This window comes from Dendrobates tinctorius, unplaced genomic scaffold, assembly GCF_039654945.1.
Source record: "Dendrobates tinctorius isolate UK_male_01 unplaced genomic scaffold, ASM3965494v1 ptg000015l, whole genome shotgun sequence".
NCBI classification, from domain to species: Eukaryota; Metazoa; Chordata; class Amphibia; order Anura; family Dendrobatidae; genus Dendrobates; species Dendrobates tinctorius.
Genome location: NW_027361683.1, coordinates 42,758,145 through 42,774,534, shown reverse-complemented (window position 1 = coordinate 42,774,534; position 16,390 = coordinate 42,758,145). Strand labels below are relative to the sequence as shown.

Below are 16,390 nucleotides of genomic sequence, written 5' to 3'. Positions count from 1 at the left end.
CCTTATCCTCTAGTCACTTTGGTCACAGCTGTGCCATCGAGCCTGTGACAGAGCGCTCAGATATTCAGTGGGCCTCACACAATCCAAAAGTGTTCAGTGTCCACAAGTGTGTGCAGAAATTCAAAATCTCCCTTATCTTCTAGTCACTTTGGTCACAGCTGTGCCATCGAGCCTGTGACAGAGCGCTCAGATATTCAGTGGGCCTCACACAATCCAAAAGTGTCCAGTGTCCACAAGTGTCTGCAGAAATTCAAAATCTCCCCTGTCCTATAGACACCTTGTACCTTGTTTTACATTACTATATAGTTTATTGGATTTTGTCTACATTTCTACCAAAAATGAGGAAGGCTGGTGGAAGAGGCCGTGGAATTGGGCGGGGGTTGGCAGCTGGTAATGATGGTGTTGGTGGTGGATCTGATGGTAGTGGCAAGAGCAAAATAGGACCGAATGCAGAAGGTGTTGAGCCTGCGTCATCGTCTGGCTACATAAGGCCTCGAACGCTTAGTTTTCTAGGAGTTGGCAAACCGCTTTTAAAGCCAGAGCATCAGGAAAAAGTTTTGTCTTACATTGCTGACTCAGCCTCCAGCTCTATCGCCTCCTCTTCTTCAGTTGTAAAAAGTAAAAGCACTGAGTCGTCATTGGAGGCTCATGTTCATGAACCACACCTTTCCTTGTGTCCTTCACCCCAACCAAGATTGAAGGATGACGCAGGCCATACTACTGATTACTCCATGGAGCTGTTTTCACATACCATGCCTGGATTATCAAGTGAAATGGTGAATTACCCAGGCCAAGATGAATCTGACATGGAGTGCACTGATGCACAGCCGCTGATGGATGATTCTGCTGGTACATTCACTCAGAGCACTACATTGTCCTCGCAGTGTACAGAGCCAGATTCTGACCCTGATGAGACTCAGGTGCCCCTTCCCGCACACTATACCACCATACACGGTGACACAGAGGAAGGTGCACATGACATAGAAGAGGAGGTGATGGATGACCCAGTTGTTGACCCAGATTGGCATCCATTGGGGGAAGAGGGTGCTGCTTCCAATAGCTCAGATGAGGAGCATCCACAGCAGACATCGACATCGCAACAGCTGTTATCTGGCAGGCCCGGAGCACTCCAAAGACAGGTTCCAAAAATCAAAAGAGTTGCTGGACAGCTTGTCCAGAGGGTCAAAAGATCACAGCGTGCTAGGCCGCAAAATGTCTGCCAAAGTAGGAAGAGTGCAGTGTGGCACTTTTTTGAACAAAATCCTCATGATCAGGCCAAGGTTATCTGTAAGAAGTGCGCAAAGACCTTTAGCCGAGGGAAAAATCTGAAAAATTTGAATACCAGTTGCATGCTTAGACATTTAGCCAGCATGCACTTGCAAGCGTGGACACAACACCAACTCTCAAGTGCCACATGTGCAACTGATCACAACGAAGGTAGTCAGCAACGCTACATTGTTTCCCCCACTGTAAGCCCACCGGTTAGCACAGCAGCAAATGTTGAGGTGTCGTTGCAAGGCCACAGCAGTCAGGGAATCCCACTGTTATATCAACGAAAGACTGATTCTAGGCCATCAGAAAGAACAACAACTCCATCACCATCATCAACCCTCTCTCAGTCCGCCCTGTCCACCGCTACTTCCACCATATGCAGCTCTCAAGTCCAGCTCACCCTCCCAGACACTATGAGTAGGTCAAGAAAGTACTCAGTCTCTCATCCGCGTACACTGGGTTTGAACGCCCACATTGCCAAACTAATCTCGTTTGAGATGATGCCCTTTCGGTTGGTGGAAAGCACAGCTTTCAGCGAACTCATGGCCTATGCAGTACCACGCTATGACCTACCCAGTCGCCACTTCTTCTCTCGCAAAGCCATCCCAGCCCTCCACCATCATGTGAAAGACCGCATTGTCCATGCACTCAAGCAGTCAGTGAGCGGACAGGTGCACCTCACAACTGATGCATGGTCCAGTCGGCATGGCCAGGGCCGTTACGTGTCCATCACTGCGCACTGGGTTAATGTGGTGGATGCAGGGTCCACAGGGGACAGCGGTGGAGGGACAGTGCTGCCTAGCCCACGGTATAGGAAACAGTTGGCTGTAGGCGTTCGACCCTCCTCCTCCAGAAGCGAAAGCTGGTCCACAGAGCGCAGTCGTACGAGCACTCCATCTGCAGCTGCCACTGTTGCACACGATGTGTCCCCCTATCGAGCAGCTAGTGGAAAGCGTCAGCAGGCTGTGTTGCAGATGATGTGTTTGGGCAACAGACACACCGCCGAGGTGCTGGCCGAGTACTTGAAGCGACAAACTGAGTCATGGCTGGGCAGTGTACATCTTGAGGCAGGCAAGGTAGTTAGTGATAACGGCCGTAATTTTGTGGCAGCCATAGCCCTTTCAAAACTCAGCCATATACCTTGCTTGGCTCACACCTTGAACCTGGTGGTGCAGTGCTTCCTCAAAAATTATCCAGAGTTAACAGCCCTGCTCCAGAAGGTGCGAAGACTGTGCGCGCACATCCGCCGGTCGCCTGTACACTCCGTTCGTATGCAGAAGCTGCAGCGATTGCTCCACCTTCCCAACCACCGCCTCATTATCGACATTGCAACAAGGTGGAACTCCACCCTGCACATGGTGGAGCGGCTGTGCGAGCAGAGGCAGGCCATAATGCATTTGTGGGAGGATACACGGCCAGGCACTTTGAGAGCAGACATGGAGTTGACAGGTGTGCAGTGGTCGAAGCTGAAAGACCTTTGTAAAGTCCTTCAGTGTTTTGAGGAATGCACACGGCTGGTAAGCGCAGACGACGCCATCCTAAGCATGAGCATCCCACTTATGCGTCTGCTCATGCAAACTTTGACGCACCTTAAGGAGCAGGCATCTGCAGCCAATGTTGATGAGGAGGAAGAGGAGGAGGGAATCCTTGATGACATTCAGCCATTGTCTGCTCAGGGACCTCTCCTGGACGAGGTGGAGGAAGAAGAGGAGGAGGAGGATGATGATGGGGATGATTACTTAGGGGAGGAGGATGCATCTCGTGGGGCAAGTGAAAATGTTGGCGTGGCAAGGTCTGGTACAGGGTTTGTGCGTGACTAGAGGGATGTGGATTTGCCAGAAAGTGCTCCTCCAACCAGCACTCGCAGTGCATCATTGACACCGGTAACATTGGCCCACATGTCAGATTATGCCTTGCAGATCCTAAAAAGGGACCCCCGCATTGCCAAAATGATGAACGATGACGACTACTGGTTGGCCAGCATCCTGGATCCACGCTATAAAGGCAAATTACAAAACATCATGCCACAGGAGAACCTTGACCTAATATTGGCTAATAAACAAGCAACTCTGGTAAATCGGTTGCTTGAGGCATTCCCAGCACACAGCAGCGGTGATGGTTCTCACACGAGCCGTACGGGCCGGGGGCAGCTTGGCAGAGGTGTTCGTGGTGCACACAGCAGAAGTGGCGTTGGAGACAGGGGTTTCATGACAATGTTGTGGACTGATTTTTCAAATACCGCTCACACAACTGGTAATACTGCATCGATGGAAAGTGACAGGAGACAGCAGTTGTCAACTATGGTTACAAACTACTTTTCCTCCCATATCGATGTTCTCCCCACACAGGTCATTCCCCTTTGACTATTGGGCCACTAAACTGGACACCTGGCCTGAATTGGCCCAATATGCCTTACAGGAGCTCGCTTGCCCAGCTGCAAGTGTGCTATCAGAAAGAGTCTTCAGTGCAGCTGGATCAATCCTGACAGAAAAAAGGACCCGTCTGTCAACCCAAAATGTGGATGATCTAACCTTCATTAAAATGAACCATGCATGGGTTTCCAAGGATTTTGTCCCACCTTCCCCTGATGACACATAGGGTGACAGAAAAATGGCTTGCTTTGGTCCACCTCTTCCTGGGACTTCACCTATTTCGCCTTTTGCATCAGCTGAATGTCCAACATCAACATATGCCACTTTCTAAAACTCCCTAACTGTGCTGCCTCCCCCCCCCCCCATGGCCGGGGTCACCACCTAGCGCACGACACCGTGCGAGTGCCGTTGCCCTGGACAGGTGGGTAGGCCGACTCTTGGGTGCGGGCACTGGCACAGGGTCCCTCATAGTGCAATCAAGTGTCTCTGACGGTGGTGGTGCACACCCGCCGTCAGACACACCGCTGTACTATGAGGGGCCCAGTGCCAGTACCGACGAGTGGGCCCCCCTTGCTTGGGCAGGGCCCCAGCATTTGCAATCTTTACCTCTCCCTGCTCCTCCGCTGTGTAATCTGGGCTGTCAAATCCATACTGTGCCTGACACCGTCTGAGCCTGCCTCCTGATGTATAGACATATATTTTGAATGTGTACGCTATCCATACATGTTATCCGGGGATACGGTACCCTTTCTCACCTTTGTGCAATCACCTGCAAGCCATACTGGGCCTAACACCGTCTGAGCCTGCCTCCTGATGTATAGACATATATTTTGAATGTGTACGCTATCCATACATGTTATCCGGGGATACGGTACCCTTTCTCACCTTTGTGCAATCACCTGCAAGCCATACTGGGCCTAACACCGTCTGAGCCTGCCTCCTGATGTATAGACATATATTTTGAATGTGTACGCTATCCATACATGTTATCCGGGGATACGGTACCCTTTCTCACCTTTGTGCAATCACCTGCAAGCCATACTGGGCCTAACACCGTCTGAGCCTGCCTCCTGATGTATAGACATATATTTTGAATGTGTACGCTATCCATACATGTTATCCGGGGATACGGTACCCTTTCTCACCTTTGTGCAATCACGTGTAATCCATACTGGGCCTGAGAACGGCTGGCGAGCTGTTAAGCAAGCTACAGCACCTGTGGTTTGCACACGTAAGTTTTTCATTTTTTCAGGAATGACGGTTAGGCCTAATTCCGGGACTGCGGTTGACCTGCACTTACTGGTAAATCATCGTTCGCGGGTAATAATTGTAATCACAGATCCCCATCACTAACGTTGTTCAGCGGGTTATCTTCACCTGTAAGCGACAAACGCTGGCCTTTTCAGTGTAGCGCACATGCGGCCACGGACATGTAAGGGCATGACATACCAGTTATTGGCCAATCTCATGTGCCAGAGCCTCACGTGTCCCTCTAGTAAGCCGGACTCGGACCGCGGGGCATGACGGAGTCTCGTTCGTTAACGGAATTAAGCTTGCAATCTGTGCATCTTTTCTGTAGCTTGCATGGTTGAGGTTTCTCAGGTGGAGTCGAATTAAACCGTAGGCTCCACTCCTGGTGGTGCCCTTCTGGACACTCCTTTAAGGTTCAGCTTTGCAACCATACTGCCCACGTAAAACAAACACTTTGCCTTCATGAACGCTGTTTGGAGGGTCATGACTCGTGGGAATAACGCCGCCCAATCAGTTAACCTGCTAGAGAGATCGTTCGTTGCTCCCAAGCATGACATCATACTCCCTAGGAGGAAGGTAATAACACTGTGGCGACCGTACTCCTGGGGGCGACACAAGTGCACTGATGCCAAGCCACTGCTTGATGAATCTGCTGGTACATTGACCCAGACCACTACATTCCCCTCGCACTCTACACAGCCTGAATCTGACCCTGATGAAACTCAGGTTACCCTTCCCATATACAGTTCCATCTTACACGGTGACAAAGAGGAAGCTGCAGATGAAAGTGCAGGTTCGGCCCACCCGCCATCAGACACACCACCGTACTATCAGGGGCCCTGTGCCAGTGCCGTCGCCAACGAGTGGGCCTCCCCTGCTTGCTCAGGATCACAGCACTTGCAAGGTTGAAATACTGTGCAGTGAGATGGAAGATGGGGACGACGAGGAGTCCAGACTAGTACAGGGATTCCCTAGCGAGGAGACATTTGATTGTTTTCAATGTTGGGACAGCAATTTTTGGGGAGCACTATACTCTGGAGAATGATAGATGGGGCCCACCATACACGGGAGCATTCCAAAGTTGGACATCAGACACTGGAGCAGCATTTACAGGGCCCATTATACACTAGAGCATTAGAAATGGGGCCCATTATGTTTGGAGCATTATTTGGGCCCATAAGACAGTGGAGCTTCATCCATGGGGACCAACATATACTGTAGCATTATGTGGAGCTCATCATATACTGTTTCAAACATTATATGGGACCAATGATTCTGTATGGAGAAATAGATGGGCCTCGTCATGAGATGTAAAAAGTGAGGTATTTTTCATTGTACTATACCGCTATTTCTCTGCCGTATCGGAGCATGATGAGTTGTGGTATGTGTTAAAGGGGCGCTCTTTCGCCCAGGGCACATGAAAACCTGGAGCCAGCCCTCCCCCCCCACAACTTTAGCCAAATAACCCCCATTTTTCAGTGCGTAACTTGTATTATGAAGTTAATTAAGGTTGACAAGCTTAAGTAAGAAGAATTGATGCTTTTGGCATTCAAATGGGCACTGTAGGTGTGTTTCCTGTCCTCCTCTCACTGCCGACTTTTATTCCCCATTGACTTACATTGGGTTTCGTGTTTCGGGACGACCCCGACTTTTCCCTATAATCGGACGATCTTGCTCGACCCGACTTTTGGAAAAGTCGGGTTTCACGAAACGAAACTCGACCCTAAAAAACCAAAAGTCGCTCAACTCTAAATGGTTGTATAAACATGGCTCTGTGATTCTACTTAGCTGCTTTAGACAGGTGGTTCTCACTGTTCATAACTAATATGACACTGTAGAAAAAAATCCTTGGCATTCACCTTTTCAATGTATTCAGCAATCCTATATACTGTACTTCTTGCTAGTACTGCACGAAAGAAAAAATACTTGTTCACCAGCCGACAGCCTTTCTTATGGGAGATGGTATAATTGTGCTTTGCTATCTATCATTGATGAACAATACATTTTATTGACAAATTATATACTGTACATTAAAAGGCATACAAATATAAAAAAAAATCATGATAACCCAGCTCGATGGGAGTTGGGATGGCTATCATACGTAGTGACCCATTTAGATTTTTTCATTAGGGCCCAAATTATAGAATTATAGATATTATCTAAAAAAAAATCACCAAAACGTCAGTAAAGTGTGTTCTGTTCTTACTGTGGAGATTATAGCTTACATGGAGACACCATAATTTGAAGCATTCTCAGTTCGTTTAAAGGCTATTATTTCCCTTTCTGCCAGTCATTGTGGGTCTGTAGGGAGTGTAATAGATTTAATAATTTTATATATATTCATTCATTCCCATAGGTGGTTCTTTGGTAAACTTGGAAGAAAGGATGCAGAGAGGCAATTGTTGAGTGAAGGCAATACACAAGGAAGTTTCCTGATCAGAGAAAGTGAAACTACAAAGGGTGAGCGATAATCCTAAAAATATGGGATGTAGAGGACCATGGTTTAGGAAGGCTGGGAAGAAATAAACACACTTAAATGTGCATCAATATCCTGTGTAGGCCACAGATGTAAGCCTGTAGGACACCAATGAACAATCCTTTTTTTAGGAAGTGTGAAAAGAGGGGTAAGGGCACTCCCTAGTGTAATATTGCAAGTGATAAGAACAAACATAGAGGATGTCCTCTTACCTATTGGAGTTGTGGGATGCCCTCACACCCAGGGCTGTGGGGTACTCGGTACCGGGCCCGATGTGCTTCAATGGGAGATGTCACGGCAGCTGGGACCCGGCCCGTGGTCCTGGGCGCCCATTGTAAAAGGGGAATGTTCAGTGTGCTGATGATGAGTGATTCGTGACGCCACCTGTGGTGTTCGGCAATAGAGATGTAAGCCGACGCTGCAGACAGATCCTCTGGGACAGATGGTGTAGTGCAGCAGTGATGTTATAGCCCTACTCAGGCAGGGCTGTAGTCCCAGGGCAGTGTAGGTGAAGTGACACTTAGATGGTGTAGTGTCAGGCGCAAGGGATGTAGCCGTGCTGGGCAGGTTGGTGCAGGAATAAGTGGAGGACACCAGGGCATGTAGTTCCAAAGCTTTACTCAGTCTGTTGCAGGTACAGGTGCCCGCATCCGTGCTGTGTCCTCCGGATCAGGAGCTCAGCCAACTTCCAGGCAAGATGAAGTACTCCTTTCCAACACTCCGCCAACACATGTGCCTTTTCTGAACGTCTCCTCTTATAGTGCCTTTGAATGAAGTACTCCTAGTACTGAGTTACACTGGAGTTCCTCCTGTCAGATGTTCCTATGAACTCTACTTGTACGGCAGACAGCTGTAGCCTGCTTCAGGGACTCCTTGCTACTAAGTCCCTGCTCACTAATTTGTTGCTGTTGTGCCCCCAAGTCTTGTGTGGGAATAAAGTGGTCACTACTTCTATTCCTCTGGTGTCTGCTGCAGGACCATTAGTATCCGTACAACCTCGGGGACCGTACCCTGGCCTTGCGCTTAGAACTTGAAAAGGGTTCTCCCTGGTGTAACGGGGTCTACCAAGCTGGGGTACCTCTTTCAGTACCACCCCGTGTTTTCGGAGGTTCGTTCTGCGTTGGCTGGAGTCTGAATGAATGACGCTGGCTGGAATTCCTTGGTTACATGGGCGCATATAAAAGATCACTGCTTCTCCATGTATTTCCAGTCTGACAACACTTTACTCAAAGGACACAGAATATATCAAACAGATACAGAGGGCCGGCCAATAGAAAAGCAGCAGGCCAGACATACATTACAAAAGCCGCAGGTGGCTGAAGCCTGCCGATTTTTACTGTGGGAATTACAAAGGTGGGGGGAGGGCGGACAAAAGGAGAATATCGTGTCCCCTCTGCCCAGGGGTGCAGCCTGTGAACTGATGCATTAGGGACATGCATCTCACATGGAACCTATTATACATACATATAACTGCACAACATATTCTGGGTGCTGAGTGGTTCTGTAACACGTAACACTTCTCCCCTTTTCAGCGACGCGATCGGCATACAAAGTCTGATCCTTAACGGATTGGTTTGGGGATGACCAAAGTTTATGGGGTTGGTACAAGTTCCGTTTGTCGACTTAATCCATCGGCGTTACCATTTTGTTTGCCGGATCTGTGGTGGATGGTGAAGTCCAGAGGTTGTAGGGCTAAACTCCACCGCAGCAATCTGGCGTTGTCTCTGGAGACCAGATTAAGCCAGACTAGGGGATTATGGTCCGTTAGGAGGAAAAACTGTCGTCCATACAAATATGGTTGCAACTTCTTGAGTGCCCATACTACTGCCAGGCACTCCTTCTCGATGGCCGCATAGCTTACTTCACGGGGCAGTAGTTTCCGACTCAGGTAAGCTACCGGGTGTTCTTGGCCGTCCGGCCCGACTTGGCTCAGTACTGCCCCCAATCCAAACATAGAAACGTTTAGTTGGATCGGGTGCGGCCAATACAGGGGTATTGGTGAGGGCGTCCTTTAGTTGGCGGAAGGCTTCCTCACACTCTGAGGTCCAGGTTACCTGGCGGGGTTGGTTCTTACGGGTCAGATCAGTGAGGGGCTTCGCTACGCTGCTGTAATTGGGAACAAATTTCCTGTAATACCCCGCTGTCCCTAGAAACGCCATGACCTGGGTTTTAGTGCGTGGGATGGGCCACTTGGCTATGGCCTCAATCTTGGCAGGTTCTGGTCGCTGTTTCCCACTTCGCACCCAATGCCCTAAATACTGAACCTCTGCTTTGCCCATGTGACACTTGTTTGGGTTCAGGGTGATTCCGGCCTGGTGGATCCTGTCCAATACTGTCTCTAGGTGATTTAGATCCTCTTCCCATGTCGCACTGTAGATGGCGATGTCGTCCAGGTAGGCACAAGCATAGTCCTGAAGACCATCCAGAAGCCGGTCAGCCAGCCTTTGGAAGGTCGCCGGGGCATTCTTCATCCCGAATGGCATAACTCAAAACTAGAATAAGCCGAACGGGGTGACAAATGACGACTTGGGAATAGCGTCAGGACTAAGGGGAATCTGCCAGTTGCCTTTGCGTAGTTCGATGGTGGTCAAATACTTTGCCCCCGCCAGCCGGTCTAACAACTCATCCACACGCGGCATGGGGTATGCATCCGTCACTGTTTTCTCATTGAGCCTACGATAGTCTACACAAAACCGTGTAGTCCCATCCTTCTTGGGCACTAACACTACGGGGGATGCCCAGGGACTATCTGACTCTTCAATGACCCCTAAACGCAGCATCTCTTGTATCTCTTGTCGCATCCCCTCTCGTACAGACTCAGGGACGCAGAAGGGGTTTTGTCGCAGGGGGGTCTGATCCTGGGTCTCAACCTTGTGTTGTGCCAGGCGAGTGTACCCTGGTCTCCCCGAAAACATCCTCTGTCACTGCCTCAACAACTCCTCCGCCTGCTGTCTCTCCCGGGGGCCTAGGTCTTCACCCAAGTGTACCTGGTCCCATGTTTTAGACTGAGTCCTTTCCCCTAAGACATCCGGCAAGGGAAGTCCAGCTAAATCCTCTGCTTCAGGTGCACAGATGGCCACTACCTCTTCAGGGCGCTCCTGGTAGGGCTTCAGCATATTCACGTGGAACATGCGGATAACCCTGGGGTCGTCACAATCGGCGACATTATAGGTTGCGTCGTCTATTTTCACCACTACCTGGTAGGACCCCTGCCATGCAGCTTGAAACTTATTCTGCTTTGTGGGCTCTAACACCAGGACCTTCTGTCCTATTTCCAAAGTGCGCTCTCTGGCCCTCCGATCGTACCATATGCGCTGGCGCCGCTGGGTCACCTGCATGTTCTCACGTACAGCCTGAGTCTGCTCCTGTAGGTGGTCCCAGAATTCCAGCACATAGGGTACAATAGGTACCCCTTCTATGAGGCCCTCCCCTTCCCAGTGTTCCAGCACTAAGTCTAGGGGTCCTGTTGTGAGTTCATTTTCCCCTTCGTTACTGAGGCCCGAGGAACTCCCTCTTCTGGTAAAGAAAGGTAGTGAGCCTGATTATCAAACACCTGAGGCTGATAATGATGACTGGCTGAGTGGAGTTACTGACTGGATATAAGGCTGCCGACGCCCTTCTGCCCTGCGGGTGATTTCTCTGTGGGATCCTTGGAGACCAGTCTGAATTCCTGCTCCTCTAAAGCTAAGTTTGCTGCTCGGCCTTTTGCTTTGGTGCTTTGACTTTGTTTTGCTTTGTTTTTCTGGATTTCTGCCATTCCCTGCTGGGGTGTGCTGAATTCATTTAGCTCTGTCTTCTGAAAATACCTGAGTGCTGATTTAGTTTTTGAAGCCTAGCTGCTTCAGGGCCTTTTTCATATCAGCTTGTTGGCTTATGTCTTTGATAGGGTTTTGGCAGATTGCAGACAGCAGCCTTCCTGTCCTTTCCTATCTAGGTAGTTTTGGGCCCCGTCTTTGCTCAGTCTATCTTTCTGTCTGTGTTAGTATTTTCATCTTGCTTCACCGTCATTATATGTTGGGGGCTGCTATTGCTTTGGGGTCTGCTCTGGGGCAGTTTAGATTTCCCCTTTCTTTCTTTAGGCTTATGTAATTCTCCGGCTGTGATCGAGGGGTCTAGGGCATCGTAGGAACCCCCCACGGCTACTGCTAGTTGTGTTAATAGGTTCAGGGGTCTGCAATCTGATAGTTGCCAACTTCTCTGGTTTTCTGGACTTAGCTTGTATTTCTGCTTTTGCCTCCTACGGTGACTCATTCATAACAGGGTCCCCTTACCCGTCTCCCGTATACCAGCTCGAACGGGGAGAACCCCGTGGATTCTTGGGGCACCTCCCGATAGGCAAACAGGAGGTGTGGCAAGAATTTCTCCCAGTCCCTGTATGTCCTGGTAAAAGTCCCAATGAACTGTTTTAATGTCCCGTTAAAGCGTTCACACAACCCATTGGTTTGCGGGTGGTACGGGGCGCTTCTAATGGACTTTACGCCGCACAGCTTCCACAGTTGGTTGGTCACCTCTGCTGTAAACTGGGTACCCTGGTCCGAGATAATCTCCCAGGGAAATCCAACCCGTGAGAACACCTGGAACAGGGTGGCCGCCACCATCTCTGCCAGTATGTTAGGTAAAGCAACCACCTCTGGATACCGTGTGGCATAATCTACCACTGTCAATATATACTTTTTCCCTGACGGACTGGGTTTGGCTCTCGGCCCTATCAGATCGACCGCTACTCGGCTAAATGTTTCCTCCACAATGGGGAGGGGGCATAATTTGGCCTTGCATCGATCCCCCCTCTTGCCAATGCACTGGCAACTGTCACAGGTCTGGCAGTACTGACGAACATCATAGGTTACCCCCGGCCAAAAGAAGTTTTGTGTCAGACGATGCCTGGTGCGACTGACGCCAAAGTGCCCGGCTAAGGGTATGTCATGAGAGATTCGCAGTAGCTCCTGCCTATACTTTTTGGGAACTACCAGCTCCACTTTGGTCCACTCTGTCATCTCCATCTTGGCTAGCTCTGTCCTGGTCCGCTCGGCCATCTTTTCCTTCAGATCAGTACGCACATCAGCCATCACCTCTCATATGATCTCTACCGCAGGGTTTGGGCCATATAACGCCAATCTGTTCTTTACCTCCCTCTGGAATTCGGTCTCCTCCACGTTCACATTGGGGTCGCTGCACTGTCGTGTTCCATGATGGCTGCTATCAAATCCGCTTTTGTTTTGTTGCTGGCGATCAAGCCTCGGGCTTCCACCAGATCTTTTAATGTAGTCCTCTTTAACTTCTGGTAGTTGTTTTCCATTCATTCCTTTCCTCCTGTAGAAGGGGTATCAAATCCCGCCGCTGCCACCAGTGTAACGGGGTCTACCAAGCTGGGGTACCTCTTTCAGTACCACCCCGTGTTTTCGGAGGTTCGCTCGGCATTGGCTGGAGTCTGAATGAATGACGCTGGCTGGAATTCCTTGGTTACATGGGCGCATATAAAAGATCACTGTTTCTCCATGTATTTCCAGTCTGACAACACTTTACTCACAGGACACAGAATATATCACACAGATACAGAGGGCAGGCCAATAGAAAAGCGGCAGGCCAGACATACATTACAAAAGCCGCAGGTGGCTGTAGCCTGCCGATGTTTACTGTGAGAATTACAAAGGTGGGGGGAAGGCGGAGAAAAGGAGAATATCGTGTCCTCTCTGCCCAGGGGCGCAGCCTGTGAACTGATGCATTAGGGACATGCATCTCACATGGACCCTATTATACATACATATAACTGCACAACATATACTGGGTGCTGAGTGGTTCTGTAACATGTAACACCTGGTCCTTGTTCTCTTATTCTCTTTACGTTCCGTGCTAATCCTTCTTCCCAATGGAGAATCAAGCTTCCTTTCTCTGTCTCTTTCCTGTGCCAGCAGACCCAGATCACTGTGGCCTGCTGCAGCACTTCCTTCTTCCATCCCTCTCCCGGGATCTTCTCTTTCTCACTCTCTGTCCTTCTACATTCTCACTCACTGACTGAGTGAAAGACTGACTCACTGACTCAACTCTTCCCGCTCTTTTATGTGAACTAAACTCCACCCACCTAACAGCACGTTTCGTGTTCCAAGCAGGGAGCCACCAAGGGGTGCTATGCTACACTCCAAGCAGGAAGCTGCCGAAGGTGCTTTGCTACACTACTTTGTGGTGTGGGGTGCAGGTGTTGGAGTGTGGTCAGGTGTCTCCACCTTACCTGGATGGTGGGGTACCACACCTCAGGAGGAGGTGCAGCACAGTAGCATTGTGTGTACAACACCTTTATAGATTTGTTGAAAGTATAGATCTCCCCGTCCGTTCAAAGCTCCTGCAGAGGGAATCCCAAGCTCATATTGGGAGGATGGGGAAGAGAACAGATATATAGGTGCAACCAACACCAATTGCAATGGTTCTGCAATCTGAGTGTGATGTTTGTGTGGAGGATTAAACTTTAATGAACCAGGAGAGTATATAGAACTTGATGTTTTATTAGGATAAAACTGCAACGTGTTTCGATCCCAAACTCGGGAATCTTTCTCAGAAATAAAAATACATACGTTCAATTTTAAATATGTAACCCCTGTGAGGGGAGACTGGTGTAGAGAAACTGAGTCTGATAGCAGCAGATAGTGTTTCTCAGTAACAGACATTAATTCCTGCTTAGCTGCATTGCCTTGACAAGCTAAAAGAAGAGCAGCAGCAGCAGAGGACAGGGCTGATTGACTCAGCAAGCTGGAGAAGAAGGGAGGAGGGAACAGTACCAGATAGCATGAGGGTTGTCAGCCATTTCTGAGAGGAGACAGCAGTGATCCAGGAGGAGAGCCACAGTGTGCAGGCTGATAGTTCTGCAGCTCCATGTGAGAGGACAGAGAGCTTTGGCGCTGCACAACTACAGACCAGTCAGGTTGCACAGGGTTGCCTCCTCCTGGCTTTCCATCAAGTAGAACTCTGCATTGTATCCCTAAGCAACTGAATACTAAATAATAATAATAATCTTTATTTATATAGCGCCAACATATTCCGCAGCGCTTTACAGTTTAACAGTTTCAAAACACAAGTCATAAGTAACAACTTTAACAATACAATAATTAAAGCAAAATAAGATGACCCTGCTCGTGAGAGCTTACAATCTACAATGAGGTGGGGAAGATACAGAGTATAGGTGTGTATTTACAATGATGTATTTACAATAATGGTCCAGCCATCTTGAGGGAGTGAGGGATGGATGGAGATAGTGAATGGGCTACTCATGCACACTTACACATAGAGTAATTTTGATTAGTGAACATGATAGGCCACTCTGAACAAATGTGTTTTGAGGGAGCACCTAAAACTATGCAAATTGTGGATAGTCCTAATTTCTTGGGGTAGAGCGTTCCAGAGGATTGTCGCAGCGCGAGAGAAGTCTTGGAGTCGGTAGTGGGAGGTACGGATTAGTGCAGAGGTTAGTCGAAAGTCGTTTGCAGAGCGCAGCGGTCGGTTAGGCCGATAGACAGAAATGAGGGAGGAGAGGTGGGGGGTGCTGCACTTTGGAGAGCTTTGTGGGTGAGAACAAGTACTTTGAATTGGATCCTATAATGAATGGGCAGCCAGTGTAAGGACTGGCGAAGAGCGGACACGTCCAAGTACCGATTAGCCAGATAGATGACCCTGGCTGCTGCATTAAGTATTGACTGGAGAGGGGATAGTCGAGTAACGGGGAGGCCAATTAAGCGAGAGTTGCAGTAATCCAGGCGGGAGTGGATCAATGCTACAGTGAGGGTTTTTGTTGTTTCCATGATGAAAAAAGGACGAATTGTAGATATGTTTTTTAGGTGTAAGCGGCAAGAGCGGGCAAGAGATTGTATATGGGATGTGAAAGAGAGATTGGTGTCAAACATAACGCCCAGACAGCGTGCCTGCTGCCGGGGTGTTGTTATGGTGCCACCCATGGAGAGGGAAATGTCAGATTTAGGGAGGTTTGTAGACGGCAGGAGCAGAAGAAGTTCAGTTTTGGAGAGGTTGAGTTTCAGATAAAGAGCGGGCATGATGTTGGAGACTGCGGACAGACAGTCACTGGCGTTCTGTAGTACAGCGGGGGTAATGTCGGGGAATGACGTGTATAGTTGTGTGTCATCAGCATATAGATGGTACTGAGAGCCAAATCTGCTGATGGTCTGTCCAATTGGGGCCATGCAGAGAGAGAAGAGAAGGGGGCCAAGGATTGAGCCCTGAGGTACCCCGACAGTGAGAGGAAGAGGAGATGACATGGAGCCAGAGAACAAAACACTGGAGGAGCGGTCAGAAAGATAGGAAGAGAATCAGGAGAGAGCAGTGTCCTTAATGCCTAGTGATTGGAGCCTAGAGTGTAGGAGATGGTGGTCAACAGTGTCGAAAGCTGCATAGGTCAAGAAGAATGAGCAGAGAGTGGTCACCATTACGCTTTTCTGTGAGAAGGTCATTGGTCACTTTGATGAGTGCACTTTCAGTTGAATGTAGGGGGCGGAAGCCGGACTGTGAAGGGTCTAGAAGGGAGTGAGTGGAGAGGTAACGGGTAAGGCGGAGTAAACTAGGCGCTTCAAAAGTTTAGAGATGAAGGGGAGATTGGAGACTGGTCTGTAGTTGTTTGTGCATGATGGGTCGAGACTGGGTTTCTTTAGTAATGGAGTAACGATGGCATGTTTGAAGGAGGATGGGAAAATGCCCGAGGAGAGGGAGAGATTAAAGATTGCAGTTAGGTGAGTTGTGATGACTGGAAAGAGAGACTGGAGGAGATGTGAGGGAATGGGGTCGGTAGTGCATGTGGTAGGACGAGAAGAAGAGAGGAGTCTGGAGACTTCTTCTTCTGTGATGGGATCAAATGTGGAAAGTGAGCCAGGGGAGATGCAGGAAGGGATGGGAGTCACAGCACTTGGTGGTTGGGAGCAGATTTCCTGATGGATATTATCTATTTTTTCTTTGAAGTGGGAGGCCAGGTCATCAGCACAAATGTCTGTGATAGGGGCTTGTGCTTTTGGCCTGAGGAGGGAGT

The 16,390-nt window shown here is 49.2% G+C and overlaps 1 protein-coding gene across 1 annotated transcript in view; it reads left to right on the top strand.

Moving 5' to 3' along the window:
* Positions 1 to 16,390, top strand: part of FGR (FGR proto-oncogene, Src family tyrosine kinase) — a 417,108-nt gene that overhangs the window by 243,800 nt on the left and 156,918 nt on the right. The window contains exon 6 of the mRNA XM_073564004.1: positions 7,252 to 7,355. Coding sequence (XP_073420105.1) covers positions 7,252 to 7,355 — 104 coding nt within the window. The remainder of the gene's footprint in view (positions 1 to 7,251; positions 7,356 to 16,390) is intronic.